Raw genomic sequence first — 21,900 nt, forward strand, 5'->3', positions numbered from 1 at the left:
CACTGAGGATAGCCTATCTGAGACGGTGGTCTGGTTCAAATGACTTACGTTGTGAAATTGAGAATGGCACTCAGAGTAAATCCTTTAGGCCAGTGGTTTTCAAAGTGGGGGCCGGGGCCCCCTGGGGGGCCGCGAGGGGGTGCCAGGGGGGCCTCAGCAAGTTGGAAGGAAAAATAAAAGCAAAAAATAAATACATTTGGAAAATTTAAAATATACCTATTACTATGAGGGTTGTTATACAATGCCATTATAATAATGTGAGGCATATCTGAACATTATATTTCCCATGATAATGACTGGGAATAATAGTAGAGTGATAGCTCTCATATAGAAGAAAGCCCCAAATACAATTTTTACACACTGTATGCTCCATCGCGAAGTGCTTGTGGCTAAAATAATTATTAGGATTAGCTTAATGTATTTTTATATTTGCCGTAGTATTGTCGATGGGTTTAATAATACTGTACATCAAGGGGGTCCTTGGCCAGAACCTAGTGGTATTTGGGCGGCCTTGTCGTGGAAAAGTTTGGGAACCCCTGCTTTAGTCTATTTCTTTGTATTGTGAAATTGAAATTAAATATGGACTATTACAATCAATAATATGTTTAAATGAATTAAAATAATCCATTTCTATGAAAAATCTCTGTCTATTGTGTGTGTGTGTCTAGGCCTATCGTGCGCATATACTGTGTAAAAGCGCCACTCGCGCCTAGGCTATTTTATTGTATCGCCTTGTTAGGCTATGCGCGGGGTGTGGCAACTTTTTATGAGATAGAGACCCCCTTAAAGACAAAAAGATAATTCGGGCCCTGTCCAGAGGGATTTATCGGGTGTTGTTTTCAGGTGCTGTGTAGAGAGGGAGTATAATATAACAGTATAATGACTGACATGTTTTACATTTTATTTGTCTTGATTTAACACAGCCTGTGTATGTGTGTGTGTGTGTGTGTGTGTTGTAGGCCTAGTGACAAATAGTAAAAAACATGTAGGCTACCTATGTGTGTGTGTGTGTGGTAGTGACACATAGTACCCTAACGTCTTTAGCTTTGCAGTTTGTCATTTTATTAAATCGGTCAGTGATTGTTTCGCATCTTTCTCCTTGCAAACCAATCTCCAAGCAGAGTTTTAGCTGACAGGTGTAAACTGTTTTTTTGAGGTAGGCTATTAATTGATGAAGGGTGGACATTTAATTACTTGGCTACACACAATACTATTTCCACAAAATCGGAAACATCTTTTCTTAACTAACTCGAAATCCTTCACGGGTTAATCGCCGTCGATAGCCGACTGTTTGCACGAACACGCCCATCACACATGTTGCAACTAGGAAGTCATTTCGAAGTTACGTTGCGCATTCGCACCGATTTCAGGCGAAACGAAACTAGGTAGCCTAGCATTCATGGAAAGTTGTGAAGCGATAGGGTAGACTACACACCGCAAAAGAAGAATGGCAGAAGCAAGTTCAAGTAACCAGGACCTCTTTACATGCCCGATTTGTCTTGATCTACTTAAGGATCCAGTGACTGTTAACTGTGGACACAATTACTGTACGGGCTGCATCAAGGGCTGCTGGGATCAGGAAGATCAGAAGGGAGTCTACAGCTGTCCCCAGTGCAGACAGACGTTCAGTCCTAGACCCGTTTTAAACAAAAATAATGTTTTTGCTGAGCTTGTGGAGCAGTTCAGGAAGAGCAGAATTCAACCTGTTGTTCCTGCTCCTGTTGTATGTGCTGGAGCTGAAGATGTGGAGTGTGACGTCTGCACTGGGAGAAAACTCAAAGCTGTGAAGTCCTGTCTGGACTGTCTGTTGTCTTACTGTGAAACTCACTATAAAGTTCATAACGATGTAAATCCTGCACGAAAACACAAGACTGTTGATGCCACAGCTCAGCTACAGGAGAGGGTCTGCACTCAACATGAGAAGCCTATGGAGATATTCTGTCGTACGGACCAGAGTTGTATTTGTTTTCTCTGCATGGTGGATGAACACAAAGGCCATGACACTGTGTCAGCTTCTGCAGGGAGAAAGGAGAAACAGGTAAGAGCAGGAGTTGTAGCAGCCTATAACATGGCTATATGGTGTAACTGGAATAAAGCAGGCTATAGACTCATCCTCTAGAGTTCATTTAGACAGCAAGTTAGAGAGTGAATAACAACAGGCAATAACAATAACAACAGCATGAGATCAGGGGCCTGAGGGGTATTCCAGAAAGCAGGTTTACTAGCTTAACTGGGTATGTTAACCCAGAGTTAGCGGTAAACCTGGGATTTCAGTTCCAGAAAGCTCAAAAATGATCAGGCTATGTAAGTAACAATGGTAACATAGGCTCTGAACTTAACCTGGTCGGGGGTAGGTTTTGTTCGGGTTATGTTCAATTATGTTCGGTTATTTCAGTGCATGTTCAATCAGGCCGCTATTTTTACACTTGTCACACAATGGCGTTTCATTTTGACGAAGGTCCGATTGACAAAGAAGCACAAAATCATGTCATATTCATCCGTGCAATTAACCGTGAGAGGGCGATAAGACCACGACATCACATGATAGCCTATCCATTCTTTTCCAAACGAGTTTTTCAAGAGCGAGTTTTTCAGATGAATCCTAAATATAGGCTACTTGAAAAGCAGCATGGTGGATTAGAATAGAATAAAATAAATCTTTAATGTAGCCTACACCATAGTGGACATTTGTGTTTGGCTCACCAGACAGATGGACAAACAACATCTCAGACACATTGAAGATATAATTAAGATATAATTATATAGTAGGCCTATAATTATTATAATTAAAAATTACATTTGGGATTCTCAAAGAATTCTATGGCCCACTTAATCTGTGAGAATCCCAAATGTAATTTCCTATTTTAACACGGGTTCTGCAGCTGTGGGCCAAGTTAAACTCTTGCGCTCCATCATCGGAAGGGTGAATGTCGGAAGGCATGGGTAGCCTATTGGACACATTTCAGTGCACATTTAGAAAATTTAATAAGTGATGCTGACCTGCCAGTTGGTGAAACTACACATTAATGATCCTCGTGGGTTTGTGTCCAGGAAAACGAATGAAGTTGCGCAGGGACTGCTTTAGCGCAAAGCAAACTTTACGCACCGACCGACAGCTTGCCGATATGCTCTGCGTCTCCAACACTACAAAAACTCCCAGTCGGAGAGCGTGTGTAGCCTATTAAAAAATATTTTATCCCAAATGCCATCAGCATTCTTAACCAAACTTAGTGACAACATGCATACTAGTTTAAGAAAGCATCATTCAAAGCAGTCAATACAATACGTGATGTCCAGTGAATTATTTAATTGTGCTTTTGACATTAAATAGGCTATCCTAAACGTACGCATTTACACGGTCAGTTAGGCTATTCTCTGCCAAGCAAGGTCTCGGACGCAGGCGCTTAAGTATTGCTCTTTTTTTGTTATTACAGTTCTCTCCTCGTTAGCCTCGACTACTCCGCCTCTGAAAAATACGGTGCTCTTCGTTTTGCCGGTTTCACTCATTGTTTCGACTCTCAATAGATGATGCCTTTATAAGTTCGCCGTGATCGCGCACAACTCTAGGTTATCTAACACAGGGTTGATCGAACTAACTGGTAACCGGTGTTTTGGAACCGACAGCTCGGGTTTAGTCGCCACAGGTTCAGACAACCCAGAGGTTAAGTTTTATCTCAGTGTTTGTTAAACCTCCTTTCTGGAATACCCCTCTGGAACCATAGGTCACTAATTTGTGCGTTATTTACGTTTGATTACATTTCAGATACGTGTTGGTTTCCTGTAGGCCTAGTATAGGGCTTTATTCTTTTTTTATTTTTCTATGTCCGAATATTGGGGGGGACATTTTGGTCATATTTGAATATTGGGGGGCACACGTCCCCCTCAATGTCTATGGTGACTACGGCCCTGAGGCTCACTCAAAGGCTTGATATTCATACAAATATGTATTGAGAGCCGAGGTTATTACAATAAGTCTACGGACCAAGAACTGGGAAACAAACGTTGAATCAAACGTTATTATCAATGTCTCCATTATGAACAATATGCAAATGAGCAACATACTAATCACATATGCCCAAAATACTGTACACCCTAATGGGCTTATTTTTTTCCTTTACTCCTATCACAATCAAACCTCACAGTGAAAATATACATGAAAGGTATTTTTTTTTTTTTTTTACAAGTTTCTTGGAAAAAAATATATTTTAAATATGCAAATGAGCTCAACACTAGGCGTAATTGACTTATGGCCAAGAAGCCATAAAGTCACAAGTAGAAAAAACAGGGACCAAATAACTAACATATTCTTGTCCATTCAGTAAGTTAACGTACAGTATGCATAAACGCGATAAATTTGAAGTCACTTGCCACACTTACCACCTGGGTCACTTGCCACAAAAAGACTTATATTGACCTTAAGAATTGATTACACAATCTTGCCTCCAGTTGCTTTCTAAAATATGTTTTTATTATTATTTGCGAACAAGCCTTACCTAATGACATTCCCCCACAGATAACATCAGAAGAAAGTCAGAATAGCCATCTTAGTCATTACAAACTCACAGTTGCCTGATTTATCAGATGAATATGAGCCAGAGGGGAATAACTCAGCAAAGAACAAACCAGGAAGTGAGGGGGTGCCAGAACCAAGAGCCACAGAGGAGGGCTCCAGGATCCAGGCTGGATTTCTAAAAGAAAAACATTAAAAAAAAAACTTTAAAAAGAAAAACATAAAAAAAAGAAAAGAAAACTCCCCTGTTGTTGCTACCTTGTCATGGTGGGGAGGCTTGTGTGTGTGCCTCAGTGACCCTGAAGACTATACTGGCGGGGGATATACCCCTGGCAGGTACTACCAAGCCAGGCAGTTTTAAGGTTAGAGGCCAGTCTAAAAGCAGCATTGCCATCACCCATTGGCAGTAGGATGATTGGATGAAGATTGGGCCTATGTATTTGTGATACATATAGTCTATGGGCTAGGTGGGGTCCACATGCACCCCCCCCCCAACACTACTATACTTAAGTGGTATTTTCTTGTAGCCCTGGTCCCAGAGTTTAAGAAAAAACATGTTAACAAGAAATAAACTCATTCCTTCTGTACCTGGTAGACCACTAAGTAAATTTCCCATAGAAATGAATGGGATTTTATGGATTTAGGTGAAGAGAGTACATAATGCATTTTGGTTTGTACCATGAAGGGAAAACTGATTCAACTATATAAACCATATATTTTCTGAAAGCTTAGACCCTCAGGATGTGATCTAACATGACATGAGACACGTCCCACCCTCCTCATTAGTATGCTGCCCATGCATAATACATTGGGTATTGGTAAATAGTGTATATGGCTAATACCTTTTTGGGCTGTCATGTCATGAGGAGGGTGACAAATGTCAAAACCCATGTTTGTTCACATCTTGAGGGTATATGCTTTCAGACAATATATGGTTTAGGTGGTTTAATTAGTTTTCTCTTCATGGTACAGCCCAAAATGTATCAGAACACACTTAATTTACCAATACGCCATGTGTTATGCATGGGCAGCATACTAATGAGGAGGATGGGACATGTTTCATGTCATGTTAGATCACATCCTGAGGGTATAAGCTTTCAGAAAATATATGGTTTGTATGGTTGAAACAGTTTTTCCTAAATGGCACAGACCCAAAGGTATGAGCCATATACCCGATTTACTCATACCCTATGTATTATGAACGGGCAGCAAAGTAAAGGGGAGGGTGAGAAAGGTCAAAACCTATGTTAGATCACATCCTGAAGGTCTAAGCATTCAGAAAATATATGGTTTATATAGTTAAACCAGTTTTCCCTTTATGGTACAGACCAAAATGTATTATGCATACACTCTCTTCACTTAAATCCATAAGTATGGATTTGATTAGTGTATAGCTCATTTCCATATTAAAATTAATTTTCAAAGAAACTTGTAATACAAAAATGTTTACTTTTCTTGGGTACTTTCATTGTGTAAAGTTTAATTTTGATAGGAGTAAAGGAAAAAAAATAGCCCCATTGGCGGTGTATTGTTGCCTGGCCTTCTTGGCACACATCTTGGATTGATGAGAATTTAACATATTTCCTCAACTAGGATTTCTTAGGACTTTTAGTATGTTGTTCTGGACACCTCATATAAATGATCTAAGCTGCAAAAAAATATTTTACAATTAGTCTGTCGTAAAACGCTACTTTGCCTGGACTATATACTACGAATCTCGATTAGTGGGTTAGCGAGGTATGTTGCGCTCAAAGCCAGGGTATGCTGTGACACGAAAGTGGAACGAGTTAACTTGACTGCAGCAGTTTTGAACAAATTTGCACAGCATGGTCATGATGCTAAGCGGATTTTATAGCAATTTAGCCAGCCGTGTTCTATGCAATGCTTCTATGTGGCAACAACAATCCTTCAACAATCGTGAATATTTTGTGTTGAATGCACATGCAGAGGAGGGGCAGCGGGCTTGTTACGAGAGAGAGCGGGCGGGGCAGGGAAAGGCTGCGTGTGTAAAAAGTGCAGCTCAATGAAAGGATTTTATCTTATCTTTAATTTAAATAGTAGGCCTACAACATAGAACATCAATGTGTGACGGCCGGTTTTGATTTCGTGGCGCCCCACCACAGATTAGTCAACACTGAAGGTGTAAAATTCAAAATATTTGGCAGCACGCGTTTTGGGTCTGACAAATCGACGCGCATAATTTGCGTCGACTTATTTTTTGCGTCGACGTAATCGATTACGTCGACGTGTTGTCCCAGCCCTATTTCCACATGTTCTTCAAATATGTGTTATGGAGGATTAATAGCTTGCGGAATGTCTGAAATGAGTTGAAATAATTAAATTGCCTATTTTGAGTTCATAGAAATGCCTACAGATGCAACACAATTTAGAAGTGGGCATATAGATTACAGTAATAGGATAATTGAATGTTTAAGTAGCCCCCATTGACTGATTTAGTGTAAGCCTAATCCTGTGAACAATTTCAGATGCAACACGATTGCCAAACGCACATGGCAACAGGTGAAAATGAAACACAAACACATTATTCAGAATAGTAGGTTTATATAGTTATAGCTTGCATTATTATTTCTTAATTATGAAAACATGTAGGCCTAGTATGCTTATAGCTTTCACTTGGCCTCTGTTTTACAGCTAACAAGAAAAAGGTGTCTTTGAACACTACTGTAAGGCACCAGAGTGTTTTACAGTAGCAGGAGTTGGCCATCGCAAATAATAGTGGAAGGCCGATTAGGGGTTGAGGCATTCGGTCGGATTCTGGTGCTGTGGAAATGTGTAGCCTTTATGTGCAGGTTAGCTCTACAGTAATATGACATTCAATTCAAGTTTGTTAAAATGGTGATTTTAATTTATTAGGCCTACTGTAGGCTATGTCCTATTTATTTTAGGCTATTGCTCAGATGTTCAGCATCACCGATTAGATGGAATACATGAATGTTCACGTAAGGGCATTGCTATGACGGGTGACAGAGACTTCTGCCTAGATCAGTGGTTCTCAACCTTTTTTCAGTGATGTACCCCCTGTGAAATATTTTTTCAGCCAAGTACTCCCTAACCAGCGCAAAGCATTTTTAGTTGAGAAAAAAAGACTTAAAACAGAGCACTGTGCCATCAGTGTCTAATGTATTAAACTTGGGAACTAATAAACACATACACATACACATACAACTGATATTTTCCTGAAATATTAATTAAATAATTGTGTTTTTTTTTTGTATTTTTTTTTTTTTTCATTTTAATTTTTTTTAGGGATTTTACTTTTACTATAGTACTAAATATATGTATATTTTAACCCTTAGCTTTTTTAGGGCATTTTCACTACCTTTATTCATAAGGATATTTTCTGGTCACTGTAAGTGCCACTCACATATTATATATAGCTTTTTTCCGGCAGAGTCTAGGCTATCCAGATCTGCCAAGATTTCATGTATTATTACTATCATTGATTTTATTTTGATTTTTAAAGAATTAAAATATAAAAAGCGTATTATAAAAAATCGTATATTTTGACACCACAGCAAGCTCATAGCTCTACATGCATTTCATGTGTGTGTAGGGTAGACTGTCCTGAATCTGGCAATATCATTGACACGGTGGAGGGATTCTCTGGGGCTGAGCAATTTACAGACATATGTGGTGTGCGCCTTACAGAAATAAATGCCATTTTTTATTTAGTGATTAAAAATTACCTTTCTGCGCTCCATATCTGGAACACGAACTGATCTGACCTGACTTGACCCGAGTTTACGTTTGTGTGCCTGTCTGCACTCATGATTCTCTACAACTTTTTACTGCGTTGCCATGAACAAAGTAAAGGCAAAAAATGTGTTGGGATGCAATGTGAGCCTTGAATTGAATGCCATGCAGGAATTTGTTAGGATCTCAAAACCGGATTATGAACATTCTTTGCCATAGAGAAACACACAATAGCGTTGGATTATAAACATGCTTTGCCACAAAAACAGACAAAAACGTAAGGTAAGTCGAGCTATATGAAGTTATTATTTTGCTGTCACTTCGTCTGTTTTATGCAGAAGGATGTACTTGGTATCAAACGATAGCTATGTGTCTCCTCTTTCATCTGACATGCGTGGCATGTCTATGCGTTCACGGGTTCGCGAGTAATTCAAACGAGAGTAATGAGTGTGCAATTGGTTTTTGTACATGACGTTATTATTTTGCAGTCACTTCGTCTGTTTTTATAAGCCAGAAGGATCGACATACTTGGTAGCAATGGGTAGTAGCCCTGTGTCTCCTCTTTCATCTGATATGCTTGCCATATCTATGCGTTCACGGGTTCGCGAGTAATTCAAACGAGAGTAGGCCTAATGGGTGTGCAGGTGAACGCAGAGACTGTAAATATGATGCAATTTGATTTAATTTCATGATTTTTTTTAATCTTCATTTAATGTACAGACAAGTGCGTGGGTCTCGTTGGAAAGCCCCACTTCTGCTCTGTCACACAATAAAGGCTTCTCGCTGCTATGAACAGTTGCTAAGCAATGTAACAGAGAAGAAAGGGTGTGTTTTCTGACACACTTCTGACGCACGGCTTCTAAGGGTTAAAGGAGAATTCCGGTGTGCTATTGACCTAAAGTGTATTGAAACATGATACCGAGTGTGAACGTATGTCTCATAGCCCATCTCGTCTTGTCCCCTGCACTCCAAAATCTGGCGCTAGTTAGCCGATGCTACCAACAGCTTTTTCAATAGTGGTGCTTCGGCATAGGGCTAGCCATGCAAATAAATCACCGAGGTGAAGTTAGTTTGATATTTGATATTCGGATATTCGACAGATATTCAAAAAAAAATGTATGCGGCCGGTTTCACCCCGTGTTTGCAGACAATGTACAAACAGATGACCTGTCTACTTGCTCCCAGCCGACCTTAGGGACCGTCTACAAAGTACCTTCTGAATTACCTTCATAGTCTTTTTTGTCAATAGCTTTGACATCATGTGACCTAGTGACTCCAAACCAATTCAAAATAGTTATCCTATATGGGACTCATCAGACACACCTCTTTTTATAGTCACTGTATGCACACTGTATTTTATATGAATATTTTGAAGAAAATACATTATTTCCCATAAGGAATGGTCTCCTTTTTTTCAATACCTCCCAAGCCATATGACCTAGTGACTCCAAACCAATGCAGAATAGTTATCCTATGTGGGACTAATAAGACACACCTCTTCTTATAAATATAAATAAATATAAATATTCATATAAAATACTGTGTGCATATAGTGACTATACAAAGAGGTGTGTCTGATGAGTCCCATATAGGATAAATATTCTGCATTGGTTTGGAGTCACTAGGTCACATGGCTTGGGAGGTATTGAAAAAAGGAGACCATTCCTTATGGGAAATAAGGTATTTTCTTTAAAATATTCATATAAAATACTGTGTGCATATAGTGACTATACAAAGAGGTGTGTCTGATGAGTCCCATATAGGATAACTATTTTGAATTGGTTTGGAGTCACTAGGTCACATGATGTCAAAGCTATTGACAAAAAAGACTATAAAGGTAATTCAGAAGGTACTTTTTAGACGGTCCCTAAGGTCGGCTGGGAGCAAGTAGACAGGTCATCTGTTTGTACATTGTCTGCAAACACGGGGTGAAACCGGCCGCATACATTTTTTTTTTAAATATCTGTCGAATATCCGAATATCAAATATCAAACTAACTTCACCTCGGTCAATAAATCACTGTTTTACACCCATTTACGAGGCTCAATGTATCTCCACACTTCATTGGTAGACTTCCGAGGGCCCTGACATTTAAAACGAGACATTGAGAACTTTGAAAAAGCACTGGTAGTTTACTTACAAGACGATTTATACAGACAGTATCTTCACAAAGTTTAGCGTTTGCAGCCATCTTGAATTTAGTCACGATAAGTTGAGCGACGAGTAAGAATGAACAGGTATGATAAGGGATCAGATTCCAAAAATAATTCAGTGGAAATGCATGGATTCCAGTTGCTGCTACTGGAAGAAACTGGAATCCATGCATTTAAAACAGTGATTTATTTGCATGGCTAGCCCGATGCCGAAGCACCACTATTGAAAAAGCTGTTGGTAGCATCGGCTAACTAGCGCCAGATTTTGAAGTGCAGGGGACAAGCCGAGATGGGCTATAAGACATACGTTCACACTCGGTATCTTGTTTCAATACACTTTAGGTCAGTATCACACCGGAATTCTCCTTTAAATCTCACGTACCCCCAGGAGTGCCTTCGCGTACCCCCATTTAAGAAACCACTGGCCTAGATCATCTGACAAAGATAACGAATTCCCTCGGCTGACAATCTATATCTTCATAGAGAATATATACAGTATATAGTCTATATATGGCGGTCTCTAAAACCCCTCGCCCTCCGAAGAGAGCCCCTCACGATTTGCGCTCCAATGTCATCCAGGTGCGCCGACATTGTCTCAAATTGATAGTGGAGGGGTGGTACTTATAAAGGGTGTGGTTAACGGAAACCTTGGGTTAACCAAGAACATAACCTGCTCAGAGCAGGTTTGAGATGCAGCGTAAATTGCCATGGCAGCATACCTCGGTTAAAACCTATCCACCTTTCGTAGTACGGGTTAATCGGGAAGTTACGCCACACGTGATCAAGTTACTCTCGAAGTTACCCAGATAAGCCAGTAACCCCACTTCGTAGTACAGGCCCCTGAGTTCTCAATTGAAGTCATAACATCAGATGGTCACAGCCTGTAATGACAGCCTTCTTAGTAATCAGCTCATCAGTAACATTAATTAATTAAAACTTGAATTTCCCCTGGGGATCAATTAAGTATCTATCTATCTATCTATCTATCTATCTATCTATCTATCTATCTTAAATATCAAAACCTTAGCCATGTGTTCATGAGCTCACCCTGATGAAGCAGTTTGCGCTTGAGGAATTGTCTAACAGGCCTAGTAATTCTATGATAACTGCAGTGTGGATGTGATGCATTTGTTCAACATAGACACACTTGGGAGAGACCCAGAGGAAATTTCAGCAGAGAATCCAGGAGAGAGAGAAGGAGCTGCTGGAGCTGAGGAAGGCTGTGGAGACGCTCAAGGTGAGTACTGACCACAGGTGAAGACAGCAGCTGGTTGTTTGACGAGCCATATATGGTCTTAGTTAGGGACTAAGGGCCCGTCCCAATACCTCCCCTACCCCTAGAGTTTTGCCCTAACCCTCGTTTTTGCGCGTGCACGTGTAGGGCTAGGGTGTCCCATTACTGTAGGGAGCAAGGTGAAGAGCTATTTTCCCCTTAAAACCAACCCTCAAAATATAGCCAGGACCGATGCAGGCTTAAAACAAAGTGGGAGATGAAATTACCCAGGATACCGTGCGAGCTCAGCGAGCCGGCCAAATTTTTCATATATTTTCGTAAATAAGCATATTAAAATTTCGAAATATGTTGGAATATGTTAGTTTGATGCACATCTGATGGACTGTTGAGTTTTGAACACTAATGTTAGAAAATTTCTCACGAAGCTATCTGACGATGTTCATGATATCTGCTGAGTGCTTTGAGAGAGTCTGCCCATCAAATAATGTTATATATCTGATCTGGGTAGTTTCGGCAATATTTAAGGTGTGTGGTCTGGCGTTAACATGAACACGAATATCTTTGTTGATTAACCAGACGTAGATAGGCCTAAACCAGCACAGCCCACACAACAATGATCACTGGAACAGGCATGTTCCTGAATGAAAATAGTAGCAGGCTACTACTGGTAAACACGTCGGCGCTGCGCGTGACGTAGGTGAGCACGTTCGCTACGTTAATTTGCATATAGTGGTGTCCCAATTCATAGGGAAAGATCTTCACCTCCACTTCCCTTGTCGAGAGGGCTTTAATGTTGAGGGCAATCAAAAGCAAGTGGAAGTTTTAAGGGGGGAGAAATTGGACGGGCCCTAGAGCTCTCATCCAGTTAGCTAAAGAGGAGTAGTGCTTAGTCACTTTCCAGTTCCTCTAAGCCACACTGTGGGCAACAGGCTTTGTGGAAGAGCTGAGTGAGGGCTGCTTTAGATGGACCCTCCTCTTTGTGTGTCTCCTAACAGAGTTCTGCACAGACAGCAGTGGAGGACAGTGAGAGGATCTTTACTGAGATGATCCGCTCCATTGAGAGAAGGCGCTCTGAGGTGACAGAGCTGATCAGAGCTCAGGAGAAGGCTGAGGTGAGTCGGGCTGAAGAACATCTGAAGCAACTGGAGCAGGAGATTGCTGAGCTGAAGAGGAGAGATGCTGAGCTGGAGCAGCTTTCACACACAGAGGACCACATCCATTTCCTCAAGGTAACTGCTGATAGGTTATGAGGGTTCAGGATGTGCTGATGGCATCAATCTACCTTACGCAGCACTTTAACAGATCCCATGCCCTTTCACATCTGTAAAGAATGTATTTTTGTTAATGCTCATATTTTTTGGCTCTCGAAGACCAATGAATGGTAGCCTAGAAATTTAGACGCGCCCCTAGCGGCAGGGCTAGTCTAACAACTCTCCGTTGGATTGTGAGCTCCAGAAATCGAAACTTAATCAGGCCAATGAAATCGTGTATAGAGTCGTTAGGTGGGCTTAACGTAATGATTGATGGCAGAGTTGCAACGATTTGGCTTGAATTCCCTGCTACTTGAAAACAAAAAAGATGGATGTTGCTGCTGGCGAACAGTGTGACACGAGTTAAGCTTTTATTAAGTTGGCAAACGTTTGAACTAGACAACAAGCTCCGCTGGTGGGAAACGCATGGGGCTCATAGTGCTGCCGCTGTCCTATTGCGTGCAGAGGGAATTTGAAAGACAACTGATTATCCCGCCCCTCAGACTGAGCACTGCGAGCGGTGAGTGCCCAGACCCTACATTTTAATGTGGGTCTGGCTCGTCAGGCTAAATGAATGGTATTTTCATACTGTGATTATGATCTACTGAGATCTAGTCAATATGAGCCATTCCTAATCTGTTTTTTGACTAGTCATGTGCACTATACTGATATTGTTTCTTTTTGTCTTTCTCTGTATTTAGACATTCCAGTCAGTGAGCAACACGCCTGAGACTAAAGACGTGTCCAGTACCTGTGTTAACCAAAGCCTTTCTTTTGAGGCTGTGAAGAAATCTGTCTCCTCACTAAAGGGGCAGCTGGAGGATTTCTGCAAAGAGGAATTCATGAAGATATCTGCAGCAGGTTGGTCACACTCCTGATATTCCTGACACATTACATTTTTTATACTGATGTACATTTTTTTGTACATTTAAACCACTTATATAAGTCAGTGTTGTTTATAATATGATTCTCTCTGTCTCCATAGTGGCTAAAGTCCAGGCTATGTTGCCTTCTGAACCTACAGCCAGAGAGGAATTCCTACAATGTGAGTCTTATACATGCAGCACATTATTCCAAATCACAAGTCAGGCGTTTGTTTTGTATAGCCCACCAATGCAAAGCAATGTATTTTCCAGACAGTCATGCTTGCAGAGCAGTAACAGGGTTTGTCCGTTTGTTTTTGCAAATGCAAAGTCCAGAACCAATGCAAAGTCCAGAATCATGTCAGCAAATCTGTTACATCTTTTCCTGAGCCTCCTTTTAGAATGTCTTACCAAAGAAACTAAGTTTGATGGATACATTAGTTCACGTACAGATACATGATTCCCGATAAGTCATCATGAAAATAAGAATGCAACAATGGGGGTAAACACAGCACACTCAGAAATGGAAGTATCAAGTGACATTCATTATATTCCCATAGAGTGTATTCTCCTTTGTGGAACCAGTATGAGAAATGAGATTGAGATCGAGAGGTGAGGTTGGGTTGCAGACTGTGGATATTGGAGGGTTGATAAAGGCATTCTGATTGCCAGATATGAGACTCCAGCAGAGCAGATGCAGATTTGTTCATGGTTCATTACACATACCATTTACTGCCTACTAGTCGATTATCACATGGGAGCCGCATGTTTTCTGATTACTCGACAACAGGCTCCAAATTGATTAGTTGGTCGATCAGGCAGTAGGAGACCAGACACAGTTAGTGTCCTTATTTACAAGCAGTAATAACATTGTGCCTAGTTAGTGTACTTATCTACAAGCAATAATAACATTGTGCCTAGTTAGTGTGCTTATTTACAAGCAGTAATAACATTGTGCCTAGTTAGTGTGCTTATTTACAAGTAAGGAAGTGTAGGTGATCTCTACAAGAGCACAATAGCACTTCTGCTGTATAGACTTTTCTAGGTTGACGGTTTCAACATTCTAACTCAATACTGCACCAATTTTATAACCCTAGTGAAAATGCAAAAACATAGGACCCAGGTTGAAAAACCTGGAGTGCACCTTTAAGTTGTGTTGGCAGTGCCTGAAGTCTGACTGGGAGTGTGAACATTACAACATAAAGGCACTTTGAATGACAGATGTGAGACTCCTAATCACCAGCAGAGCAGATGCAGGCCTGATTCCCCTGTAGATTTAGCCCAGTCCAGTCATTCTGATGCTGCAGGGTTTAGCTGACAGCAGATCAGGCTGAGTCCATACAGAAGGGATGTCCTGCAGTAAAGATGGACGGGTCACTCCTGTCCAGTATCATGCATCATTAAAGGTTCAGTCTGTGATTCTGGCCAAAGGTTATTATATGAACTGAACAGCCAATCAGTGTGCACCCACCTCTTTGTGCTCCTGGAGCAGCATGTAGATGAGCTGAAATGGGGTTTGGAGTGAACAGCAGTGCATAGTGTAGGCAAAGGTGGGTGCAGGAATGTGTGTGTCTGGCCCTTCAGTATGCTGGGGGTTGTGCTACCAGGTGAAAAGTAGAGGTCTTCTTCATAAACATTTTGTGATTTGAGAACACACAGACAAAACTAGAACACACAAAACACACACACACACACACACACATGAATCTCTCTCACACACACACACACACACACACACACACACACACACACATACACACACACACACGTAGAGGAACCCGACAGTCATTCAACCTTGGCGAATACAAAGTCTCACACACACACACACACACACACACACACACACACACACACACACACACACCTAATTAAAATACAAATCTAACTTTGTCCTCTCTTCTCCTCCATCAGACTCCTGTCACTTCACACTGGATCCCAACACAGCACACAGAGAACTCCATCTGTCTGAGGGGAAAAGGAGGGTGGAGTGGAGAGATGGGCTCCAGTCATATCCTGATCATCCAGAGAGATTTGATATGATCCACCAGGTGCTGTGTAGAGAGGGTGTGTCTGGACGCTGCTACTGGGAGGTGGAGTGGAGAGGGCAGTGGGTTGCTATAGCAGTCTCATATAAAAGCATCAGCAGGAAAAGAGTGGGTGCTGAGTGTTTGTTTGGATATAATGATCAGTCCTGGAGGTTGGATCTCACCAGCTCCACCTCCTCTTTCAAGCACAATACTAAAGAGACTAAACTCCCTCTAGTGGCCAGCTCCAGAATAGGAGTGTATGTGGATCACAAGGCAGGAACTCTGGCCTTCTACAGCATCTCTGACACAATGACCCTCCTGCACAGAGTCCAGACCACATTCACTCACACACTCTACCCAGGGTTTTCTATAGAAATTGGATCAGTGAAGCTGTTGTGAGTATTCTCAGTTGGGTATTGGTCTGGTATGAGCCAGGCTAGGACCCTGCTGCAGTAGGAGGCATTAGTGTGTCAGCTTTGGGAACTGGGGTCAGACTCCTCACAAATACATTGAGGAGAAGTAAGGGTACGTAGTGTAGTGCAACATAAAAGTCCAAGTTCAGTAAAATGGTCAATAGGGTATTGTAACATTAAAATAAAAGTTTGCCTGAATGTTCCAGGTTGTAATTCACTTTCTTATTTTACTACATTGATGCAGACCAATAAATACTAAAATACTCACAAACACGTTGAGGAAAAGGATGGTATGAGGTATGATGGTGTGGACGTACTTTATGATGTATAATGTGTGTTGTATGACCTGTCTGTGTCTTCTGAATGGAGCTTGAGTCTGGCAATAAAGTGACAATGATGACTGCATAGTGTAAAATAAAAGTTAAAATTCAGTAAAATGGTCAGTAAGGTGTTGTAACATAAAAAGAAAAGTTTGAATGTCTTCCTGAAGGTTTCATGTTATAATTCACTTTCATACAACTCTCATTATTACACAAGTGTGTGTTACTCTTTGCACCCACATAATTTGGGCAAAACATTTTGAACTTTTTATTTTACTACTTTGATAGAGACCAATAAAAAGAAATGATGAAAATATTTTTTTAAAATACTCTGAATGTAATCAGCTGTGAATGTAATGTCAGCTTCTGATTGTTGTGTCTGTCTTTGCCCATGTTTGGCAGATTATCATCCTGTGTGAAATCAGCAGAGTATAAAGAAGCCTCAAAACCTCTGTAAACAATTACAGACAGCCTCTGCCACAAACACAAATACATTGAGCTGATATTTTTAATATTATCTTAATTTTTTTGAGTTAGTATTTTCAGTGTGATGTAAGAAGCCTAAAAAAGAAGACACAGAGAAAGAAGCAAGATACAGAATGTTGTGTGTAAGTGTGGGTGTGTTGTACATCAGCCTGTGAGTATGATGGACGCGTCTCTGAGTCTGACTCATTCTGATCTGCCTGGAGCTGCTGAGGGACCCGGTGGCCTTTCCCTGTGGACACAACTCCTGCATCACATTCAAGGTCTATTTTTAAATGGTAAATAGTTACATGGTCCAAATCATTTTTAGGGCCCTATCGTGCACTCAAGCGCAATTGACTTTGTATACTGCCGCTTTTGTCTTTCCTATTTTGCATTCAGCGCATATTGGAATTTTCCCTGGAATTTTGTTCTGCCGCAAACGTTCCCTGGTGATATTTTGCGGTTTCAGAAAACAATTCCGCCACAAGACAGTGGCACAAATATTCAGACGCTATTTTAAGGCTGCATACATGGCGGGGGCCTGCAGGAATGAATGCTACTGTATGCACATTGATCTACAGACACCCATGCACACATGGAAATATTCAAAGCCTTGATAATATTTGTCCGTTTAAACAAACTGACATGTGGATGTAAATGTAAACTTGATGTCATTCATCAAATTGAAAACAATAAAGGCAGATGCTGTTTGCACCCATGGTGTTCATAGCCAGCAATGATATTACCTGTAGTACCTGGTGATCATAATGACACCCTGTGAATGCATGCCAAGTTTTGTGTAATTCCGTTTATGGGGGACCATATCAGCTACACACACACACATAATTACACACATGCACGCACACACACACAAACATGCACACACGCACGCACAGGCATGCATGCACATGCACACACATAAACACACACACACAGATAAACACACACTATGCACACACTCATTTACATACACAAAAGTAGGGGATGGAGTAGGAAATGGAGACAAAGCATGATTTGTGACAAGCATGATTTATTTTTGCAGAGAATGTGCAAGACGGCGGCGGTCACACAAACACACACACATGCACGCACGCACACACAAACACACACACATGCACGCACGCACACACAAACACACACACACACACATAGACACACATTCACACACATGCACACACACATACAGGCATGCACACATACACACACGCATGCACAGGCATGCACGCACATGCACGCTCACACATGCACACACATAAACACACACACACACAGATAAGCACACACTCATTTACATACACAAAAGTAGGAGATGGAGACAAATTGACAAGCATGATTTATTTTTGCAGAGAGAATGTGCAGGACTGGGCTGCGGTCATATTTTGTATTGTTCTGCGGTACATCTAGTTTTACAACCAAATATTGTTTAGCTTTTGACAGAAGCTCACATCATCTTGTTTCTAGCTTAGCTGACATTAATTAAATTCAAATTCAATACAATATTCAAAGCTATGTCCAGTCTCATGAGTACCCTGTAGGCTGTATGTTGTGATTAGTAAACAGGTTGAGGTAGTATTGTGGTTAAACCACTAGAGGGAGCCACCTAATTTAGTCAGAGGCAGATGGCTTCTATCAGCCCAATGTCTTCTGATGAATGTCCATCTCTGTTGACCCAAGATCAAGGTCACGTTGGTATATAGTATATAAGTAGTTTTATGAGGCCCACTGTGTTTAAATGGTCTGAGTGTTCATAGTTTTATATAGCAGAGGTCCATAATGACATAATTTTGCCCTTGGTGTCACGGGTACGCTGGCGACTACGCCGCTCCGTCCGGCATCTATTGTCTTTTGTTACTCTGTGTCAATGACAATGTCTTATATGTGGAGCGCTTTGGGTTGCACTCTGTGCATGTTAAATGCGCTACACAAATAAAACTGACTTGACTTGACTTTTATGGTGTGATAACACATACCTGTGTTATTTTTTATACAGCAAAGATATAACCGAATACTGGCATGGCCTGTATCAAACTACTTTATTGTAGTCTTCCGAGGTGGACTTTGCCACCAGGAGTGTCCCAGGGTGCGATAAGCAGTGCTTTGTGCTTTAAAGTCTTGTGTGCTCCTGAGCTCAGGTTCCTCTTCACAACCGAGACAAGCCTCTGTCCTGTACATGATGTTCGTGTTTTCAGTTCCTCATATTTCATTTCATAGTTATCTGGAAAATAGTCCTCTTTTGGGACGTTCTGGGGTGTTTTCTGAATTGGGATGTTTTGAGTAACTGCTAATTTCACTTCCACTTCTTAGCTGCAAACAAAATGAGGAACTACCAGTGTAGCATCCACCAATATAATAACTCCCCATCTATGTGATAAACCACCAACGCAATAAAAACCTGCACATTTTAAACATAATAATCCTGTAAACATAATCATTTCCCACCAACTGTTGCCTACTGCCAACATAATAAACTAATTTCCCACCAATGAAATAATTATAACGTTTGCAGGAAGTTGATACGTTTGTGGGAATGTTAAAAAGATGGTATGCAGGAAAACTTCCCACAAATGTAATAAATCACTAGCCTGGTGGGCCATCCTATATCATTGAAATGTATAGTCTGGAATCGAACCATTCACCTCGCTTAATCCAAGGGGCGGGCAGAGAATTGTCTTTCAAACTGCCTAGGCATGCAATAGGCCAGCGCTACGACCATATCCGTATCCGGTCGGCAAAACGGCAAATACATCCTTCTTCGAAAGGAATGACTTAAGTGCATTGTGTTTCAAAAAAAAAAAAGTCCAACTCCTCCAAAGTTGACGCCAACGCCGATTCAAACAACCGCTCTTCGTTCGCCATAGCCACCTTCCTTGTTGTTCACTGTCGCAGGACTGTCGTTATCCTGTTAAGCCCGCCTTAAGACTCTCTAACAAAATAGAGCGCTGTGATTGGATGACGTCCACGGCGTCAGCCAATAGACATCCCTATGGTTTGATACTAGACATACAGGCTGAGCAAATTAATTTGCCGCCGCTAGGGTGCGTCTAGATTTCTAGGCTAATAAATCACAGATTTAGTGAACTTATGTCTGTGTTATCAGTTGCAGCCAAATGAAGGGTAACTAGTTTTTAAATGTAACATATTTACTAGGTACAGATCCTTGACTCTTTTTGCAAAGTTGCTTTGGCATCCATTGTGTTTTTGCCTTATTTATCACCTTTAGTGAAGGCCAAGCAGTAAAGCTGCTCTCTATCCTTCTAACTTACATTTTGGTTGTTATATCATATTATATCACTATCTAATGATAGGTATAGTATACATATATATACTCTTTTGATCCTGTGAGGGAAATTTGGTCTCTGCATTTATCCCAATCCGTGAATTAGTGAAACACACCCAGCACACAGTGTACACACAGTGAGGTGAAGCACACACTAATCCCGACACAGTGAGCTGCCTGCTACCGCGGCACTCGGGGAGCAGTGAGGGGTTAAGTGCCTTGTTCAAGGGCACTTCAGCTGTTCCTACTGGTCGGGGATCGAATTGGCAACCCTCCGGTTACAAGCCCGAATAACCGTAACCAGTTGACCACGGCTGCTATTTGCTCTCCATATTATCACTTTCTTACATACTTTACTCGAGTGTGAATAGAGTGAACTTCTCTATAGATGTGTCAGTGCAGAAGGGAGGAGTGTGAATAGAGTGAACTTCTCTATAGATGCGTCAGTGCAGAAGGGAGGAGTGTGAATAGAGTGAACTTCTCTATAGATGTGTCAGTGCAGAAGGGAGGGATGCCAGGAGTGTCTGAGTGTGTGGAACACACTGGGGTGGTAACCCAGCTGATCAGAGGGGCACGAGGGACAGGGGGACTTTTTTTTTTTTTTTTAAGTATATTTTTTGGGGCTTTTATGCCTTTAATGTGACAGGACAGTGGAGAGCGACAGGAAGTAAGTGGGAGAGAGAGTCGGGGTGGGATCCGGAAAGGACCACGGGGCAGGAATCGAACCCGGGTCGCCGGCGTACGGTGCAGGTGCCCCAGCCAGTTGCACCACGGCTGGGGCCAGGGAGAGGAGGACTTGGCAGTGTTGTGGCTGGACCTTGCCAATGCCTAATAAGGCTCAATCCCACATAAATGAGTGGAAACAGCCCTGTCCATCTACCATGACCTCGAGAAGATCCAAAACCTCATTCTCAACAATTACAACTACTTTTCTCTGAGGGTGTCTTCAGGTGTTTGAAGTGTTTGAGTATGCCTCTGCCCACTGTAAAGTGTTTCAGTATGCCTCTGTCCACTGTAAAGTGTTTGAGTATGCCTCTGCCTAACGTAAAGCACTTGGGTATGCCTCTGCTCTGCCCACCAATAAAGCGTTTGAGTGCACCTCTGCTCAACAGAAACCATTTACAGTAAGTGCACCTCTGCCCAACAGAAAGCCTTTGAGTATACCTCTGCCCAACATAAAGTGTTTGGGTATACTTCTTTATGAGTATTTTCATAAAGTGCTTGAGTATACCTCTGCCAAACATAAAGCGTTTGAGTACGTCTTTGCCCAACATAAAGCGTTTGAGTACGCCTCTGCCCACCCAATATAAAGCATTTGAATATGTGCTTTATATGTGTGCTGCTCCCGTGCAATCGAAACTCTCCTAAACGTGCATCTTGTCTGTCATTTGCTGGAACAGTTTGTTATGTTTTTATGGGCTAGGTTTGCCCAGGTTGTTTTTGTTGCCGTTTTTGGAGTCTGGGCTGTCCACAGAAATCACATTTTTTACAGTGTATTCAGGACACAGACAGCTAGCAGTTGGTTAGGTGATGTTTGCAGTAAGTGACATAAAATGTTTTAGCCTAAAAAACGTGTGGCATCGCTTAGAGCATCTTTAACAAATAATATATGTCAGCACCAAATTGATAAAAAAAATGCTATTGATTTGCGCTACGGCTGCTCATCTCGATGAA

The 21,900-nt window shown here is 41.4% G+C and overlaps 1 protein-coding gene across 1 annotated transcript; it reads left to right on the forward strand.

The window, feature by feature from the left end:
• Nucleotides 1-1,322: 1,322 nt before the first annotated feature.
• Nucleotides 1,323-16,262, forward strand: LOC121716131 (tripartite motif-containing protein 16-like). Its single transcript, XM_042102334.1, has 6 exons — nt 1,323-2,038; nt 11,519-11,614; nt 12,607-12,840; nt 13,563-13,722; nt 13,847-13,906; nt 15,636-16,262. Exons 1-6 carry the CDS (start codon nt 1,448-1,450, stop codon nt 16,148-16,150), a joined length of 1,656 nt encoding a protein of 551 aa, XP_041958268.1. The 5' UTR covers nt 1,323-1,447; the 3' UTR covers nt 16,151-16,262.
• The last annotated feature ends 5,638 nt before the right edge of the window (nt 16,263-21,900 follow it).

This window comes from Alosa sapidissima, chromosome 8 (genome assembly GCF_018492685.1).
Source record: "Alosa sapidissima isolate fAloSap1 chromosome 8, fAloSap1.pri, whole genome shotgun sequence".
Classification (NCBI taxonomy): Eukaryota; Metazoa; Chordata; class Actinopteri; order Clupeiformes; family Clupeidae; genus Alosa; species Alosa sapidissima.

What these genes read in the sequence shown, in the direction of transcription:
- LOC121716131 (XM_042102334.1), top strand. Translation starts at nt 1,448, where the DNA reads ATGGCAGAAGCAAGTTCAAGTAACCAGGACCTCTTTACATGCCCGATT. An exon ending in ACCACATCCATTTCCTCAAG is followed by an intron (nt 12,841 to 13,562) that starts GTAACTGCTGAT and finishes CTCTGTATTTAG; the next exon opens with ACATTCCAGTCAGTGAGCAA. An exon ending in CATGAAGATATCTGCAGCAG is followed by an intron (nt 13,723 to 13,846) that starts GTTGGTCACACT and finishes CTGTCTCCATAG; the next exon opens with TGGCTAAAGTCCAGGCTATG.